Source organism: Pomacea canaliculata, linkage group LG8 (assembly GCF_003073045.1).
Source record: "Pomacea canaliculata isolate SZHN2017 linkage group LG8, ASM307304v1, whole genome shotgun sequence".
Taxonomy (NCBI): domain Eukaryota; kingdom Metazoa; phylum Mollusca; class Gastropoda; order Architaenioglossa; family Ampullariidae; genus Pomacea; species Pomacea canaliculata.
In genome coordinates this window covers 18,762,209-18,782,205 of record NC_037597.1, presented here as the reverse complement: position 1 = coordinate 18,782,205, position 19,997 = coordinate 18,762,209, and the positions used below count along the sequence as shown (strand labels likewise).

Here is a 19,997-nt window from a genome sequence, read left to right as displayed (position 1 = left end):
CATGTTTAGAATCTTTTATGCCCAAAATTTTAAAAAAAGAAAAAGGGGTGAGACTTTGCTGTTTTTGCAGGGAGAAGAAAGCTTTGCTGCAAATCATGTCAAAGCTCTCCTGAAGAAACTTAGAAAGGGGCACAAAATGTTGGCATCTCTGACCTGCATGCTATCCTCACTAAGGTCAGACGGTACGCCTAGGCTACTGTCAGACCCAAAGCCGTCGTTAGGCAGGTGGCGGTGGTGGGCGCAGCACTGCTCTTCGCTTGTGCTTTCATGCCCTTCCCTCTCTTGCACCCCCATACCCGCTCCACCTGCTCGCTTCTGTGGGAGTGAAAGTAATATGTTTGACTTGTCTATGCTGTCCACCAGTCAGGGACCCATTGAAGGAGATATACACAAAGATCACAACCTATGCATTCTGTTATTGTATAAAGGAAAAAAAAAAACATGTTTTTTTTTATACTGAATAACAAATTTTAAAAAAAGCAGACATACTGGTTACTGATTATGCTGCACAAGATAGTGAGGAGCCCAGTAAAACAACAGCTGATCATTAAAAAAGAACTAACCAAAAAAGAGTACAACATCAAAACCAGACAACAAAATTAGTGACACATAAAAATAGAAAAGCTGCAACATGTTAATGCAAACAGCATGTCAACTTTCTTCATAAACCAGATGATCTGAAAATGAATATTGTTAACTAAACCTCTGAAGTAGAATGATAATATCCACACATTTAACATTATTATTTAACTTTCATCAAGCAAGAAAAAAATCCAGCAATTCTTATACAAATACGTTTTTAATTTAATCACTCTTCAGATCTTTTGGTAGTTTAAGGGGTAGGGGGTTAAGAGTTTGCACAATGTGTATATAATTTGGAGGACACCTGCATCAAGTCTTTGTCTCTCCGTGCACCGACACACATTACCCCCTTAGTTTAAGTATCTTCTATTTACATTTTTGTTACGTAATAGCTTAAGTCACAAGTGTAGCATGCTAAGTGATTTCAAAATTGTCACCTCTTTAAGGAGTGAATTAAAAAAAATAAAAATATGAAAACAAAATTTCTGATTCTTTATGTAATGTTGTAGAGAGATTAAAAAATGAAGGGTACTGAGCTGACTGATGAAATATAAAAACAGTGAACCTGATGACTTAAGTAGATCCAGAAGCAGAGCATCAGCTTTGATATGAAATTACTGACACTGTTGGAGATGAACATGGTTAAAACACAATCTTCAGCTTGAAAAAGAAACTCTTTAAAACTGCAAACTGTCTAAAACTCAAATCTAATAAACAACATACAATATTTCTACCATAATGGGAACATTAAAGTAGCATAGTGACCTGTTGTATGATGAACTAAAAAACATTACAGAAATGATCACAAATTTTCTTTTCCCTTGATGCCAGGTGAAACTGTAAAAGAACTACGCAAAAGTTCCCGATAACACTCTCAAGATATATAGATATCTCAATTTTAGTTAAAAGTTTAAAAAAATAAAAAATAAAAAAACCCCCATTAAAATAAGTGAAACAAACATGAAAAGCCATTTACATTTTACATAAAACCATTTAGATTAAAAACTACATTTTAGAATTTTTTCTTCTCCGTATTATTTTCCAAAGATTTCTGCTGCATACACTAAATGCACCATGTACCACGAACTACTATTTGATCCTGTAGAGACTAGTCGAAATGTTTTCAAAAGTCCCAATGTTTGCACAGAATGTCTTCATGTTGTCCACCTCCTACATCCCCAAAACCAAATCCATCCTTGACCAAAACATGACAAATGAGATATCCTTACAAAATAATAAATAAAAAAAGCACGAATTTAAATAAGTTTTGAAAAATAAAAAAATACCATGTGCAAAAATAAGCCAAATGTGCATATAAAGATATGGTTCTTCACAGAGATATTCCGTACCCACAAGCACCACAGCAGCTTTCTCACCTTCTTTGGCAGCTTAGGGCGTGGTCTCTTTCTATCGTCATCATCAGGCCCACTATCTGTGCTACTTGTCTCATGTTTGTCTGTTTTACCTGTGCCACAAAAGATAAATTACTTCCTCACAAATAAGGCAAAAAGAAAACTCTAGTAAATGATGGGATTTGAGGGTATAGGGATAGCAATGTAATCATACAATTCTGCAGTAGAAAAAAAATGACATCAAAAACATTTAAACTGTTTCAGTACATTTCCTTTAGCACACACACACAAATTGCAGTAAAGCAATTGCTGTGAGGTGGCATAGAATTGTTGCTAGATTCCTCACCTTTAACATCAACACCATCATGCTTGAGGGCTGTGTATGACACAAGATGTGGTTGCAACTGTTGCTGCACAGCTGCAACATGCACATGGCTGTGACTACTCAGACTCATGGCCCAGATGCATTTTGTTAGTGCTGAGGCTAGATACAGAGTCTGTGACAAAAAAAAAAAAGAGGTGGCAGGGTGAGGAGACAAAATAGAATATTTAAACAAAATCAAGTAGGTTTTCCTGGTAAAAAGGTAATATGTATTTTCATAGAAGAAATACTAGACGTACTGCAGAACTATTGTATGAAGTACAGCGTTTACTTTTTAATCATCTTCCCCCTTGTTTACACAATGGAAAGAATATATGGGGCAAGGGAAGGTTTAGCATTAAAATCAAAGTAGAGTGCAATTTTCAATGAATTGGGTTGTTGGAATTGTCATGACGTATTTTCCTCTTTGCTATGCAAATGTATTTAAATAAAGAGCAAATATTGGTTAATGATATATGGCCCATTTTGATTGATAACATTTTTCCATTTTTCAGTTATATTCATAATTCCTCATTCATAGAAGGACCTGTCTTTATCGGCAAAATATTGAACAAACTGTTGATTTAGGGTCTCCTCTGAATTGAGCATTATAACCCACAAGGAGTTTTGAAGTCAAAATCTGACAGCCCATTTAGGCAAATATAGTCGGTGTGGCATCTTTATAATCTCACCACAGTGACAGCATAACCTTCCTCTGAGGAATATCTGCTTTCAATATAGTTTGAAGAGAACTGTCATGTCGGGACCAAGACCCATCTTTAACGTTGTATCCAAAATTCAACCAACTTGCTAAATTTTGTTACAGAATGAAGCTATAACTGTCAGCTGTTAATTGATATGCAATAACATAGATGCGAACGACTCTAGTACTTCTAAAAATCAACAAGCACTATCTACAAAAACGCATCATGACTTTTCTGGCAACCCATTACCATCATTCTACTTTGTGATAATATTTTCTAGAAACCCTGCTGCATGAGCATTCGGAACTAAATGTCCAAAATGACAGAACGAAGATGAAACTGCATGATCTGGCCCATGGCATGCTGGGTAAATCTGGATAGGATTCCCTCATCTGCCGTAGTGCAAATAGTAATTTTTAACAAAAAACTGTTAATATCACCAGGCATTCAATTTTCTTTTCAATGACACTTATGCAAAGGCTGACCGATTCTGTGTGAGCTGACGGATCAAGGGATGACACCAGCTCCAGGAGATGGCGGTTAGGCTGCAGTTCCAGATTTTTGATGAGAGGAATTAGGATATCATACACCTGTTTACCGCAGTGTTTCAACTGTCAACAAAGCAGAAGAGATGTGAAAGACATGCACATGAAATTACAGGTTTTCCAACCCATCTCTGAATCAGGTATATGCAACATTAAATGGAAGATCATGCGTGAACATATGCGCACACACAGACACAATCATATTAAGTAATTTTTTTAAAAGTTATGCTCTTTAAAAGAAAAAAAAAAAAAGGGAAAAAGTAACCCTTTCAATTTAAAATCTGCATGTCTAGTTTTTCTCAAAACTAACCTGACTGGCTGCCCAGATGCAATCAATGTGCTCATTGGTGATGCGTCCCTCCATGGCCAAGAATGCCAGAATTACCTGACTTTGCTTTATTATCTAAAAATAAAAACACATTATACCCAGAGTAAAGTAATACTGTAAGACAGGAAGGTCATTTCCAGACTCAACACCTGAAACTGCCACCTATGATTTTACAGCCATTTTTTTCCAAAGCACATTTGTGTCAAGCATATTTCAAAAACAATGAAAAATTCACAAGAACTGGTCTTTACCCACCTCAACATGCAGATTAGGACCAAAAATGTGTTCCACTATTTTCTTGTCCAACAGCCATTGGGCAAGCTCATCACCAAATCTGGAATTTTTAAAAAATACATTAATTCCACCATGGTGTTTGCGTCACCAAAATCACTTCCATATCTGTCATTACATATGGACTGAAGAAAGTGACACCAGTGACTTGTTTGTCTATCACAGTTATAGGGCTTATTTCTGTTGTCTCTTATACAAGTTGACCACATTTCATGTATGCCACTGAGGTGGTTGCCTTTAAGGGCAGTGGCTCTGGTGAGTTCATACTATAGATAAATCTATCAGAAACTTAAAATTTAATACTGTCAGCAAAAAAATATAATGTAAACTGAGATAAAGCAAGGAAGACAAGACTGTTCTCGTTCCCTAGGGAAAGCTTGTGGAACCAGGAGATTAAAGAAAAAGTGATGACTTTCAATGAAGGACTTATAGAGCTGAGAATGACATTTTCCAATATCATGCACTATTTCACCTGAAAAAATCTTAAACGCTAGAATATTTTGGAAATTTCAGTAATAGCAAAGACAACAACATAAAGACCTACCTCTCAGCATCCACTACACTCTCGTTGTTGCAGCTCTCATTATACATGTTTATTTGGTTCTGTAAAACAGGTCAAATTTCTACATAAGTTTTTTGAAAGTAGTCCATTAGCAAAACGAAGACAAACTCAATCACATCTATCTCTAAAGGATATGATCTGCTTTTATGATACACAACACCACCTAAGAGGTCAACATGTAAGGCCACACCTTTTGGCAAAGTTCTGTTTATGGACTGGGAACTTAGGCTTACAGTGACACAGAAGAAAGACGTGCATGCACGTGCCCTCACACAAAGTGGCAGTAGCAAAGCACACAACTGCATACAAAGGTTTAAAACAAAACTTGAAATGTTTCACACTTGTAACTTTTCTTATACACACAACATTTTTTACACTTCATTATATCAAAACAACTGAAGAAAGTGATTGTGACATATTTAAACAATATAAAAAAGTAGTAACAAGCCACTTACATTGATCTGGGTAATTCCTGTAAGGCGGATTGTGAGAGTTGAGCATGTGAAGTACTTATATGCCAATGCCAGTCCCTCACGATCAAAAGTAAAGTGAGTGTCCAGAGGCTCCTTCACAGCCGCCCACATCAGGTCAGTCATGCTGCGGTTGCCAGCCAGCCGCAAATCAGCATCAGAAAGCCGACACATGTATCTAGAAAATACAACATATAAAGAAAGCAAAAGCATGTGTACATTAAAACACATGGGGAGAAAGTTGTACGATGAGTCAGCTACTAAGGCCAAGCAGCCAGGCATGTAAAACAGGTATGTTTAACATGTTGGCAGTTTAAAATTACAAGTTTGATTAGTCAGGCATGTGGACGTGTATACCAACAAAGCTGCTGAAAAACACAAGTATATCACCTGAAAGATAACTACAATTATACTATGGATACATTTTTTATGGTACTGAAGAGTATGAACACAAATTTAATGTGACAAAATAAATTCTCAGTAACAATGCTCCATCTGCAGCTCACATATTCTGACATGCGGATTTTAAAGACAATATTACAAATATGCCAACAAAAGCATATTCCTGGACATACCTGATGACAGACGAGCGTAATGGAATGATATACTGCAATACTGTGGGTATGTTCATCCACATTCTCAACTGAAAATGTACAGAATAATTTTACATTTACAAGCATATCTGATAAATTCAGATCATCTAATAAGCATTGAATAAAGCCACGCAGAGTCAGGCAAAAGATCTTAATGCCACTAAACACTTTGCATCAGTCATGTCAAACTGAGGGTCCCCTGAGCACCACATTTGTGTTGTCTGGAGAGCCACACATGACTACTAATTTCTTTATACTTAAATTTAGAAACATACAAATAGTTTAGTGGCTAGCCACTTTGATGAATGGAAAGTAATGAATTATTTAACAAAAGAAACAAAAAAGAAGAAATTTGAAATGGCAACATAGACTTTTATGCAACAGCAAAAAATACATTGTACAAAAATTACCACAGTTCAAAATGAAAATTTATTAATGACTATTATTACTGTTTTGTCCAGAGACTTGACACCTCATTTTAATGACAATTTTTGCTACGTCTGACCGAATTGCCTGTGCAGTTCTGACTTTCATCAGAGATGAGAGGTGTTGATCAGTCTTGTTATCTGAGAAGTGTTTTTTTATTTCACAAAGGAAAATAACTGTTCACACATAGGTAGAACCAAACAATGCCATAGTCCTTGTGGCAAACTTCCTAAAGTTTAAAAACTTCAGGAAGGTACGAAAAGACCTATATAACAGATTTTGCCAATCGCTACAGTGTCTTTTGTGTGCGTTGCATGTGTGCTTACAATGGGCTGTTGCAGCCTGTGGCTGTGTGTTTGACATGCCTGCTTTAGATCATATTTTCTATACTTTTGAGCTACAAATCTAACCAATCTTAAAGCAAAAACCATTATGGTAACATCTACAGAAAAGAGGCATTTGAACAAGCAAACACGTTAAGAGGAACCCCACTCATGACAAATATCTGCAGTACCTAACTAGAACAGTAAGGCATGAACAAATATTAAATATGGAAAAAACACTGCAACTATTCATCCCCAGTCTGATGACCATATGCTCTCTATCCCTGTCAACAGAACAAACCCACATGGTCACTGTGCTGCAAAAACAGTGGAACTCTCTCCCCTTCCATATGTGCCAGCTACCCACAATCAAATCCTTTAAGCAAGCACTACAAATACATCTGCTCCAATAGCATTACTTCTTATACCAATCCACATAGCTGTCAATAGTTGTGATTATAGTCAAACGAAAGTCCGCCTGCTTGTCTTTCTTTGCAGATTTATGACACTTCATCCTTATTGTTTATTCCTTGACTACCCTTTGCATCATCTATATTTAACACTCTCCCTTTCCATATCCGCCACCTACCCACTACTGAATCCTTTCACGTGTACTGAAAACACAGCTCTTTCGTAAAAATTACTCTTAACAACCTTTCCCATAATGATAGTCCTTTTTTCCATACCCTTCCATTTTGCAATATCATGTTACTCTCAGCTCTGGTTTTTGTTATTTGGCTCTTCTTTGTGTTTACTGTATTTGATGTTATTCTTCGTTTAGTACTGTTGTTTATTCTTTTATGGCTAATTTGTTATTTGTTTTCCTGTCCTTTGTGTGCTGTCCATGTTTCATTCTTGTTCTAAAGTGCTAAGAGCATACTCCTTAGGAGTGTGAGTTTGCCCTTTACAAATTTTGCATTTATTATTATTACTATTTATTTTTTATTGCTTGTCTACATTGTTGTTTCTCCTTCCATCCTTCATATTCTGTCCACGCCTTCTACTTGTCTTAAGCACTGAGTGCATGGTCCTTCATGAGTGTGATTATATCATATAAATTACATATTTATTATTATTAAGGGACTCAGGGCTTTGGCCTCTTTGAATAAATGTTGCTTTTTTAAAAAATAAAATATTTGTTGCTTGAATTTGATAGGAGTTTTCTGACTTCAAGATTTTCCTATGGATTTACACAAGTAATAGAAGAACAAGAGCATGGAAGTACAATTAAATGGTTGTTGATGTTGTTAAGAGGAATTTCTTCTAAACTGTATGCTTGGGGACCTCCTTTTTTTTTTTTTGTTCATCTAGATTTCCACTCCTTTCCCAATAAATGAACCAGCTCTCTTTTATGTAGATTTACATAAGAAAAATAATGAAAGTTCTTTCTTACTTAAGGTGAATAACATTTATGCTGGCAATATTATTCAACTTTATAGTTGTGTAAACCAGAAACAACTGTCCAATGGGGTGGATGTATCTACCATGTACAAAAAGTACAGGTACCAGCAGCAATAGCACATAAAGGAAAGCTAATTTGGTTCCCTCTCTCCTAACCAACCAAAAAACCCCCAAAAACAAAAAACAAAAAAAAAAAAACTACCCAAGCCAAAATCTTACATTCATGATAAGATCTGGCATAATTTAGAAATAGTCTTACATTGGCAATGAGATTGATGAGAAGATGAGCAAAGTTAAAAGGCAGAGTTTCTGGTACAGCATTTTCAAAGCACTGACGAAGAGCCTGGATGCCATTGCTATCACACAGGAAGCAAACATTTCGCAGAAGATACAATGGTGATTCGGGATCCTGAAACAAATATATTGAATACCACATACAATGAGAATGGCAGTTAATAAATTGCAAAATTTATTGAAGTGAAATACAAACCATTTAGTTAATTTAATTCATATATAATGTACAAGAATAATTCTTCCCCTTTCTTATAGTTTTTTGTTTTGTTTTTGACCAAACACAATCTCTTAGTCCTCCTGCCATGCCCAAAATCCCACACAAACTACATACCCTCAGTTCACCTATTAGCAAGTAGTTTTTTCAGAGGATCTTTTCTTATAAGACCAAGATCATGGTGAACCCTAAACTTTTGGCCATTTTAACATCAGCCTTTTCATATCAATGTATGATGGTCTTGCTGCCTGTATCTGCAGCATTACATCCAGTAATTACATGACAGTAGGAAATGCTCAGGTCCCTGCTTCTATGCAAATATCAGCAGCAGTATCCACAAAAATAAGTAATCTACAATATTTTTAAAAAGGATCCACTACAAAGATGACTGCTGGGTCTCACAGGCATAAACGAAACAGGTTTTTTCTAGGTGAGAAATTACTGTCATCAAATTTTATGGACAGTAATCCTTCCATGTAAATTACACAAGAATACTGGTATTAACTTAGCACACTATTCCAAAAACTCCCTTATTGCAAGCATAGAAAATATCTCTAATACACAGATGTCTATTCTCCTGGTGGTACTTTGCTGGCTCAAGGTCCTCCATCCCTGTACAGGTTTTTTAGGGCTAGGCAGGTAGTAACAATAAAATAGTAGGCATATAGATTTTTTTTTCTATTTTCTTCAAAGAGCAGCTTCAGAAACTTGTAAGGACAACTCTTGGTGGCTTTGTCAGTGTCATTTAAAAATTCACACTAGGGTCATTTGGTCTTAAGAAGTTTGTTAATGTAGTCATCTTCTGGGAGTCCCTTTCTCACATGTGAATCTTGTCTAGATTTGGAGGCATCTTTAGAGGCAATTTTATAACTCATCATGAGTGTCAATGAACTTGTCTTTGAGATGGGTGTTTCAGGGGAATGAGAGAAGAACCACTAAATTTAATGTCTTTCATTGATCTTTTGATATGCATAAACTGAAAATAAAAATTACTAATAAACATTTTTTAATTCTAATTGTATTCTGTTAAGGTTATTTTTTTTGAAAAAAGAAAAGCATAAAAGAATCAAGATATCCAATCAACAAAGTTAATAATCCACTAAAACTAGTATTATAAACAATAAAATTTGAGAGTAAATGAAATAGAATTTAATCAAGCAGTCCTCAAGAAAACTCATAAAATTAAGGAACATAAAATGATAATACAGACACACATGCTCCACCCATGTTCAGTCTCCTACCCCACCCCACAATACATAATATAGTAGCCAGGAAAGAAAAATAGATTCCTTCATGAAAAGTTCTTTATAATATGTACTTGCTGTTATGTAAATGACATAGGGTGTCCAGTCGCTTAATCCCCAGACACTTCATCCCCGACACTTTATCCCCTAGACTTTTAATCCCCAGACACTTCATCCCCGACACTCAAGAACAATTTTCATATCATATTGTTGAAGAAAATTAAATTTACTAGCTTATATGAACTTTAACTAATGTTGTAGATGTTCAAATGACGTTGAAGTTAATAGCATGATTTGAATTTCAATTAAATTTTTTGCTGACTTCATAATTTTTATAGTTAAGGATTTAGTTTAGGGATTAAGTGTCTGGGGATTAAAAGTCTAGGGGATGAAGTGTCTGGGGATTAAGTGACTGGGAACCCTTGTCTAGATATGAATGTAAAAATTGTAACAAATTTAACTACAATTTTAATGTAAATATCAATAATTAATATATTCTCCAAACTGGACATATTTAAATGAGTACACCTCATTAAAAAGTTTTAAAATTTCTGCTTCTTATCAACACTATCTTAAATCTCACAATTAAAAGCAATTAAAAATGGTAGGGGTTGGGAAGAATGAAAGATGTGAGAGAGTTATAAAAATTGAGAAAAGGAAGAGGCATGACTTAGATTAACTCTCCAGCAAAGTTAACTATTTTCTTGCATATCTAAATAAATTATAAGTCCTATTATTTTTACACAATTATTTTTTTAACATATAGACATTTTAATTAGAAGAAAATAACACCACAGCACTTTCTAACAGAGCAGACTATAAAATTTTTCTTCTTTTAGGAAATGTTAGAGAACGTGCAGGTGGGAGCAGAGGAAAGAGGATGCAAAGTCAGGTTAAAAAAAAAAAAAAAATACAGTACCCACAAGATGTTGATTAAAAAAAAAAAATTGCTTTCCTCGTTCTGATAGCAGTTCTCGTACCCTCTCCCTTATTTAACCAACAATTTAAAAAAATTGAGGACTGCTTACTGTTAAAGCCAATGGTGAAACAGACCTACAACACTACCAGTACAGAAAATGCCGAACAGTTGAATAGTCAGTGACTAACAAGCCACAAACACCAGAAGTTACACAAAATGTCTAAGAATACTTAAAGACAGAAACATGCTTGAAGACTGAGAAAGGAAAGTGTTAAAACTTGATAGAGTGGGCCACTCTACTGCTCTACAGTGAGCAGAGCAAACACAGGAATACATGACTAATGAGTATGAAGATTGTGTGTATATATATATACATTGACAAAGCAAAGAGAGCCAAAAACTCACAGCAATTTCACAGTAGTTATTCAGAGCACTGGTTTCATGTTGTGAGAGCTCCTGGAAAAGATGGCATTACATGCCAAGGTAGTAATCACAAATGATGAATTGCGATTATAAAATCCTAAAGTTTACAAAAACATTTTGCCTGCTATATGACTATTATTTTGAAACACCTCTTGATGAATAAAGTGGCAATCAGAATTTTCAAATTATGACATCATGCCTAATGACTTTATATCACCGATCACACTTTACTTTAAAAAGTGTGGTTCACTGAATCTGTCCTTAAACTCACCTATACCAAAGAGTTACTACTGCTATCTTTATAATGTAGCAATAATGATCTCACAATTAGCTAACAAACAGAATTCAACAGCAAATACCATGCTATACTATGAGCTGCTATAGAGAACATGGTGGTAATAAATTAACAAATATATTAATATTAAAAAAATAACCATAAATGTCAAAGGTGTTGTGACAGCCAGTACTGAGAACAAAGATGTCACAGATGTCCTGTGACAAGTCACCATATCCCAGCATTTTCCATCCATTCATAAGCTGCAAGAGGTTTTTGGGGATACCCAGGTAAAACAAAAACAACTTTAGGTAAAGATTTGAACCCCAGATAAAATTAACTGATTTTTATTTATCAACAGAAAAAAGTACACATTAATGTATATGTGCTACTAGTATTACAATTTGACCACAGATGTCAAGAAACTGCTTTAATTTTTAATGGTTTCCCCCCCCCTAAACTTTGCCACTAATATTTGATAGCAATAAAAAATATCAGCTTTCATGTCTGATTTATTACAAAATGTCTAATGCAATGAGACCTCCAACTTAATTTAAGTTTTCTGAGTCCCTGCAAACTCTCTACATTTTGTCTCCTTTGGCAAATTTTCTTTCTATGACTTGGAGGTTTTTTTGTACATGATTTATGAATGTTTCTATTTGACTGGAAACAATAGCTGTCCTCTGTCTTAGTTTATAAGCAAGTGTAGATTTCCCAAACTTAGTCATACACTACTAATTTTGTGACTTTATATGAATACGGAACTTCGGCAGCCTGAGAAATGATGAAAAAAGGTGACCAAACAGACTTTTTATAGTGACTGACCTCTTAACAGTTTGGCAGATATTTAACTTCTGGGGGTAATAGTGACTTTTCCCTAAGGAGAGCTCTGCTGTCAGCTGAACAATCATTACAATATAACTAAAATTAAATCTGAATCTTTTAGGAAATGCATGGACACAACTTTCAAAAATGCATGTCACACGTTCCTCTGCTCGTCATTACAGGAATATTTTTTGTCTGAACATTTACTCTGTTTGACAAATGTCTCTAAGTGAAGCATTTTCCTATTCTTTTATAATTAATTTTTTTTTAAAACTACCCCCTACATAATTAGACATTTAAAATGGCTATTCACTGACAAGAAACACACCACACAACATCAGTACAAAACTTTTCCTCTCTCAAGCACATCCTGTAAATGACTTATGATGATAGATTATATTGGTTGAGTAACTTTCCTAACTTAAACAAATAAAGGCATCAGAAATAAACTAGAAGACAATAACTGAAAATTGCACTGACAAGGACATGGTGTAGAAATTTTGATAAATTCTTTATTTATTAACAGGGACTTAAAGCAGCTTTGCCTTCATTCAACAGACTGTTTTCCTTGTGTCAAATAAAAAAGCTTTGATGTCAAGTACATCATGCAAAAATAAACAAAATATTTAGTTCGAAGACACAGCAATTAATTGTATGTAGATAGGTGATTTAAGAACCCTGCCTCAATGTAGTTTCTGAAGCCAAAGAACCTTCTAAGCACATACTTTTTCAGACTGAAGGAATGCAGTTTATAATGTACTGGCTTTGTCATAAAAGTCTTTTAGTCTATCCTAAGTCAACAACCCCTGTTGCCCAGGTTGACATGAGATACATGACATTTTGAAGCCCTAAGATAAGACAGCAAGTGCCTGCAGATGGTATTTTAAGTATACATTTCAAAACTTTCACATGAAGATAATGCATTCTGTGGACAACAAACAAGGAGAACAGCATAAACCATTTAAAGCTGTTCAGTTCTTTGTCAAAATCAATTATTTACCCAGTCCACAACATTCTTTTCCAGTGTAAAAGCTCTTTTTGATCCGATTCAACTTCGAACAAAATCTAAAATTATCTTTCTTTTTAGATGGGCGGATGGGTGGGGAAGTGTATCATCACTAAACAATGCTCCATTAAAGTGTCTCACAAAGAAAAAGGGAAAGACATCCACAAAGGATACATACCTCAAGAGAGTTGTGCACAATATGTTTGTATGCTGTATAGGAAGGGAAATTCATAAGGAAGATCTTGGTGACCAGGTGAAGCAATTTTTCTTTCTCATCTGCACTCCAGTGTTCCTCCTTTGTTTCTTCTTCCACATCCATCTTAGACTCCTCGCACTCTACTTCCTCTTCTTTAGTAGTCTCTTCATTTTCACATTCTACCTTTGCTCCATCTTTGGATCTTCCACCAGCACCTGCAGATTTTTCTTCTTCTTCTGTTGGTGGTACATTCTGTCGTTCTTTGGCAAGATCTTCTGGCAATGTTTGGATAAAGCGAATAGCCACTGTCAAAATAATCTGGATGATATTGTTAAAGCGTTCAAAGTTTTTGAAGTCTTTGAAGCAGCACATACAATGCCTGTTTGGAAGGAAAAAAATGCATTTGGTGAATACTAGAAGGCTTAACTGTTCAAAAAGAACAGGAAGACAAAAGAACAAAACTTTGGTGCATCCTAGAACTAAAAAACACCAAAAGTAATCCTCAATGCATATTATAGGACCTGTAAAATTTATAGTTTCATAATTCTTACGACAGTAGCAGAAATGGCCCCTAAAAACCTTGCAATGATGGTTATTATTAAGTTAGGCAACATTTTGTTACTCCTCTATATGAATGATCAGGCTTCTTCTAATCCTTTAAACTTAAAGATTAGTTGAAAAAATAATGCATCTCAAAATAATTCAATAGCAATCATAATGCCATCACACATTCCTAGCAAAGACAAAGGATAATAATGAGGATTTATTAGACACCTTTCCAAAGATTTGCTCATAGTGCTTTACATAAATTATACATAGAATATAAAAATTATGTTTTCCCATGATTTTCACCTCTGAGGCCAAAGTGCTGTAAACTGGATAACTGAGTGGATTTCTGCTTTGGTGAGTTGCAATCCTCCTGCAGCATGCACACGGTCATCATCTGCAAAGAAAATTTCTTTAAAATTTAAAGCAAACATATCTTATATACAGCAAGACAAGATTTTCACAAAACAATATCACCTGAAAACTTCTACATGAAAACGCTTACCCAATGGTGTTGCAATATTTTCAAGTGTTTTGATATTTTACAACAGCCAAATTCATGAAGATTGTAGATTGTTGGCTAGCCACTTCTTTTACAAAGTAAGGCTATAGTGTTCTATAATTTTACAAACTGAAGTATACAAGAATCTGGTTGTGGATACATGTACTTAATAATAATAATAATAAAAAAAAATGATAACACAGCATCACATATAGGAGTGTATCCCAATTTTATATATAAACCTATACATTCAAAAAGTTTAAGTTATTTATAATTTTTGTGATATGCTGTGAAATGACATTTATGTACAGATATTTAGTACATTTTAAAACAAAGAAATAAGATAGGTTGTTTAGATGAAAACAGAATGTTGAACTTTAAAAAAAAACACACAAAAAACCCTATCTGTATTATGTTAATAATTTTATGCAAGACCTATTTAAGGGTGGTTTTTTTTAGCCAACTGAAAACAATTAAAAGAGAATTTTTGCACATACTATTAAAAAAAAAAAAAAAAAGCAAAACTAGTGTTAAGAGTTATTTTTGCAGAATATTCCAAATTCTGGTAAACGCACATATATCATTTCTACTTTACATACGTTGCATATTTATCAGATCATTTTAATCGTTTTACTATATGTTAGTGTCATTTTAGGTTTTGCACATTATTTAGTATGAGTTGATAGGCTATTATGTTGGTCTTGAAATGTTCCAAAAATTTCCTCCCCAATCCCCCAAAAGATTTTTGCCTTAAGTCATTTCAGCTTATTAACAGTTTCATAGGAAACCAATAGTCTGTTATGAAATTTTCTTCTCAGGCTAGGGGGCAGTTACCTATCCTTATGTTCTGCTAAATTTTGCATTTTCTGCACTAGTGATGGACATAATTTTCTGTAAAACCAAAGTGACTGCCACACCAGATAGTTTTTAGATGTGGCCTATAAAATATTTTCCAAGCAGTGATCCCCTATGTTCCTGATCACAATCGACTGGGTGATGAAGCAAGCCTGTTCTGAGCCAACTAGACGGACTTTGCAGACGATCTGGCACTCCTGTCCCACAGGACAGATGCAAGACAAGTCATCAGAGATCCAGTCATTACACATCCACGGCAAGATCTCCTGAAGGTCAACACTGACTGTGAAGAGCTCACCACTCCTTTACCTACCTTGTGTGGACAACAAACAGACGGCGGATGTAAGACGAGGATTAGCAAGGCAAGAGGCGCAGCTTCTAACTCGGGAACTTGCAAGTCAGGGAGCAGAGACATTCTTGTGAACCAGTGCCTGCGTGAGAATCACTGCCAGAGAAAATACGCAACAGACCTGGTGGCTCTGCTGAGTGGAAGCCAGCATCCAATGTTCTGACATTCTCATCCGCGACTTGGGATCTGTGATCCCCTACTAGGGCACATCCAACCCTTTCCTTCTGCCCATCCCAATTCTTCTTTAAGTCTACTGCCACCCAGTTAAGTTGCTATTAACGGTTCTCTATTGAGTCAGAACAATGGCAGGGAAGCTCTGTTGCTCACTAGACATGGATATTTCGGACACTTCCTGCATCGCAGCGCAACACGGCTCGGAGACAAGAGCAAATGGAGAGGCAAACAGTTGCAATAAGACAAAGTAACACAAAATAATAGCATATTTACATTTTGTTTTAATATTTACATCGTGTGATCATCTTCTGCGAACACTTATTAACAAGCTAAGTTGCTACTTGCTCATTGTAACTCTATTTTAAGAATGTTTATTTTTGTCTGACCATTGCAGTAAATGTTATTTTTTTAAAATCTTTTTATCTTTTGCTATTTTATATTAAGCTGTAAATCAGGTTTTTTTTAATCAAATATTTTCGCTTGTCTCCGAACCACATTGCGCTGAGATGTAGGAAGCGTCCAAAATACTAGCGATCAATGGAGCTTTGAAGCGAGCTACACAGTGGGTCCCTGCCATCGTTCTGACTCGCTAGAGAACTGGTAAAAGCAATGCGAACCGGGTGCTACCGCACAGGCATTGAAATTTTCCCAGCTACAGGTCCAAGCAGACCTTAAACCATCAACTATCTGCTTTCTGCTGGAGCCATATATAATTTCAAGAATTCTTGTGAATAGTTCTTGGCATGCTTATACTGTATCTATCCAGGAGTGAGATGCATAACATGTCTTGGAAATATACAAGAATAGCATGACAGTTATGTCTATGGATGTGTATGATTACATTCAAAGTCATATTATTTGCATGTATCTCATTTATTATTCACTATTAACTGTAATTTCAGATTAAGGAATACAGTGGAACCTTGGCTAACAACCACAATCTGTTCTGGAAAGTTGGTCGGTACCCGAAATGTTCAGTATCTGAAACAATTTTCCCCATAAGAAATAAAGGAAATAGATTTGATTGGTTCCCAGCCCGTTGACTAGCTAATATATGAAAGTTACAGCTAGGCTATATAGCAGCACTTGTCCCTGTGGGTTTCCTTTTGCAAATCTTCGTAGATTTGCAGCGCCTTGTCACAAATGAATGACTCATTGATACCAACACCTTCTGTTTCTCGTTTATATACACAAGCAACAACTTTTCTTCTTCCATTATTTGAGGCCTTTGCTTTGTTAAAGTACTCACTCCTTTCAAAACATTAGCTTCTTTAAGACTAGATTCTCGACCGACATGCCATATTTGACAGCGATGTCTGACACATGCATACCTCCTTCATACTTTGAAATCATTTCCTTTTTCAATTCAATTGTTGGCCGCTTCCTTTTCATTACCTTGCTACCATTGCTCTTAATCTTCTTTGGAGCCATGATGGAGGGCTATATTATTAAAATAAAGCACAAAAATCACTAAATAAGAAGGATGTGCACAGATAAAGATAACGAATGACCGATTGTAACTGTGTCTTGAGCGCAAGTGATGCTTGGTCTGAGATGCTGGTTGGCCATGGGTGGGTGACATGGCTGTTCGGTATCTGGTACAAATTTCTGACAAAATTTTTGGTCATTATCCGAAATGTTCGCTATCTATGGCCGAGGTTCCACTGTAGTAGTAATTCTCAGCTGGTGCTTTACATATACTTTCTTTTGCTAATATTGTTGACATTTAAGCAGCATTTTATCTATTACAAAGTTTTTTAAATTACAGTTTGTTAAAAACTGTACATTACATTAAAAATTTTGTCATTACATTACCTACCGTCATTTGCGAGTTACTCTGATGTATTAGCTTTTACAGTGAAACTTCAAATTCTGCTTTGTACCAACTTACAAGCGAATGAAAATGCTGCAAATTGATAATCCCGATATTCATTAGATATTGAAACTCTGTATGAGATTAACTCACACAACAGCTTCTAGTTTTTCAGACGCAGGAAAACTCATTCAGGAGATGGTGTGCAAGTAAGCAAGAACTTGCACAGTTGCTTTTGCAGACCACTTTTCCTTTGTCATTTGTGTAAAGGTATTTATTAAACGAATCATGATAATATATGCACGAGTGCGAAATAACAATAAGACCGGGGTATTTCAGTAACACGCAACATATATCGAGCTTTAAAAGAGAAGAAAACCCCTCCATCTAAGTAGCATTTTCTTTTATTTTTAAACTACGAGATCAGAAGGCGCGCGAGTTCAATATTTACATGTCTACTTACGGTTCTCCAAAAGAGCAAGCACCTCTGCACAAACATCACACATTGTGCTAAGTGGATCAACACCAGAAGAGTACTACTGCTTCTCAAACTTCTTCAAACTGCAATTTCGAGTCCGCTAAACAAATAATTTTCTCTCCATTCTACCTCAAGCATAGTATATAATCCGCCATGTTGTGACTGTGATTTCGAGGAGCAAAAGTATTCGTTTGATTTCTTCAAGAAAACATTTTTTGAAAACCATTTAAGGAAGCTTTCTGGGATAAAGTTATTTTCCTGGAATTTCATTCAATTTATCATTTAAAAATTTATTAAAATTCAATGCTTTTCTCGTAATGTCTCGCCATCACTATGACATTAAGTTGTTTCCCCTTTACTGCGCAATATCGAAGTTTGGTGGGCAACCGGATTTGTACGGTGTTTGGTGGAAACGCTTCGTCACTTCGAAGGCAAAACATACACGAAAACACGTACATTATTTTAAAGCATATTTTTTTATTATTTGTTAATAATTATATTTTTTATCTGTTTTATTTGCAGACAATTTCTGCATACGATCAGCACAATCTCGCCATCGCTTTATCACGGACGTTTACAGATTCATGGCTTTATTCATCTCCTAAAGGGGGCAGCCAATGAAATATTTCTTTTAAAATGTTAATGTAATGCTGACAGATACAGCAAAAAGTGTCGAATGGGACATTGCATACATTTATTTGCCACAACTGCAGTTGTAACGTACTCAAACTTCCCAGCATGACTAAACGTCTCAGTTCAAGATGGATTAATAAACATATTTATCAAAACAAGCTCAAAGCATATTGTGAGTTGCATAATTCTGCTGTCGCAAAATGCCAATCGAAGATTCACATGACCGATATAAGCTTTATTTTTTCTTCGCTTCATGACGAGTCGTTTGGTTTCGCTGCTGTGCCTTCGAACTGATATTTTCAAAATATCATCGAACGCGAAACATTCGCGGAAGTTTAACTGAGACGTTTAGTCATGCTGGGGAAGTTTGAGTACACACAGTTTATGCGCGTCAGTTTGTCAATGTGGCATAATTTTTGTAACTATTGATTACTGTTTTCAATTTAATGATGATTTTTATTTAAATCATAAATTTTGACCTCATCCTACGAACGGTGCAAGAGAGAGTGAGAGAAAATAACAGCAAGGGACATAATTCGTCCATCCGCTTAAAATATTTTCAGCGATTGTATCCCTTGCTTCATTTCTTCACGGTGTACTTTTCCAAGGGAGTTTCCTAGTCACCTAGTCGTCCTAGTGGATAGGACAACGGAGTCTGAACCCTACGGCGCGATACCAGTGCGGTCGTAGTATATAAAGTTGCGAAATGGATATCTGAGCCTGCACAGGAAAGATAAGGCAGCGGAGAGGAGAAAGGCACCGCTTTCACAAAAGCTTTCCCCGAGATAAATGAGAGCTCTTTTACCTACACGAAATTCTATCTGTTGCCGTGAAATTTGAATGTGTATATTTGAGCCCAGTTCTCCTGTAGATACAGTGAGTATAGCCGCATTCATTCGTCCTTTGACCAGTACCTGTCGTACAGGATGGAGAGCACACGGACAGAAGGGACTCTTTCCTATTTAAAAAAAAAAATATATAAATATGTTGGATGTGTTTCTCAGTACAACACTTTGTGGAACAGATTGTTGGGTTGTTAAATTTCAAAATGAAAACATCACCCTCATTTAAGGAGACTGTAGGTAGTCCTGTAACCTTTCGGTCTTAGAGAAGTGAGATCCGGCAGGGCCAGGTGAAACCTCAATTACCTCTTGGCCCTTGCTGCCTTTCCTAATCCTCTAAGGGGTTAGGTGTCAATTTAAAAGCTGGGTTAGGAGGGGGAAAATATTAAGCTCTAGCGAGTATCGAACTGGTTTCCACACCTTTGACCGTCGACTACGGTGCTTTCATCACTTGGCTAGCCGCATCCTAGGG

The 19,997-nt window shown here is 35.8% G+C and overlaps 2 protein-coding genes across 5 annotated transcripts in view; both read right to left on the bottom strand.

The window, feature by feature from the left end:
• Nucleotides 1–2,047, bottom strand: part of LOC112570991 (ubiquitin carboxyl-terminal hydrolase 34-like) — a 51,692-nt gene extending 49,645 nt beyond the window's left edge. For 3 of the 4 annotated variants that reach the window (XM_025249760.1, XM_025249763.1, XM_025249762.1), the window contains exon 1: nt 154–293. The gene's annotated coding sequence lies outside the window, so the exon portion shown is untranslated. Of the gene's footprint in view, nt 1–153; nt 294–1,958 lie in introns of those variants that run through there. The other variant, XM_025249761.1, reaches the window with a different exon arrangement.
• Nucleotides 94–18,078, bottom strand: LOC112570409 (ubiquitin carboxyl-terminal hydrolase 34-like). The gene is made up of 13 exons (XM_025248825.1): nt 18,036–18,078; nt 14,186–14,276; nt 13,316–13,712; nt 8,198–8,347; nt 5,771–5,838; nt 5,181–5,373; nt 4,708–4,766; nt 4,128–4,206; nt 3,855–3,947; nt 3,485–3,610; nt 2,281–2,431; nt 1,959–2,047; nt 94–315 (listed from the first exon to the last, which is right to left on the bottom strand). The coding sequence occupies exons 1-13, from the start codon at nt 18,076–18,078 to the stop codon at nt 94–96; spliced, it is 1,761 nt and encodes a 586-aa protein (XP_025104610.1).
• Between the last annotated feature and the right edge of the window lie 1,919 nt (nt 18,079–19,997).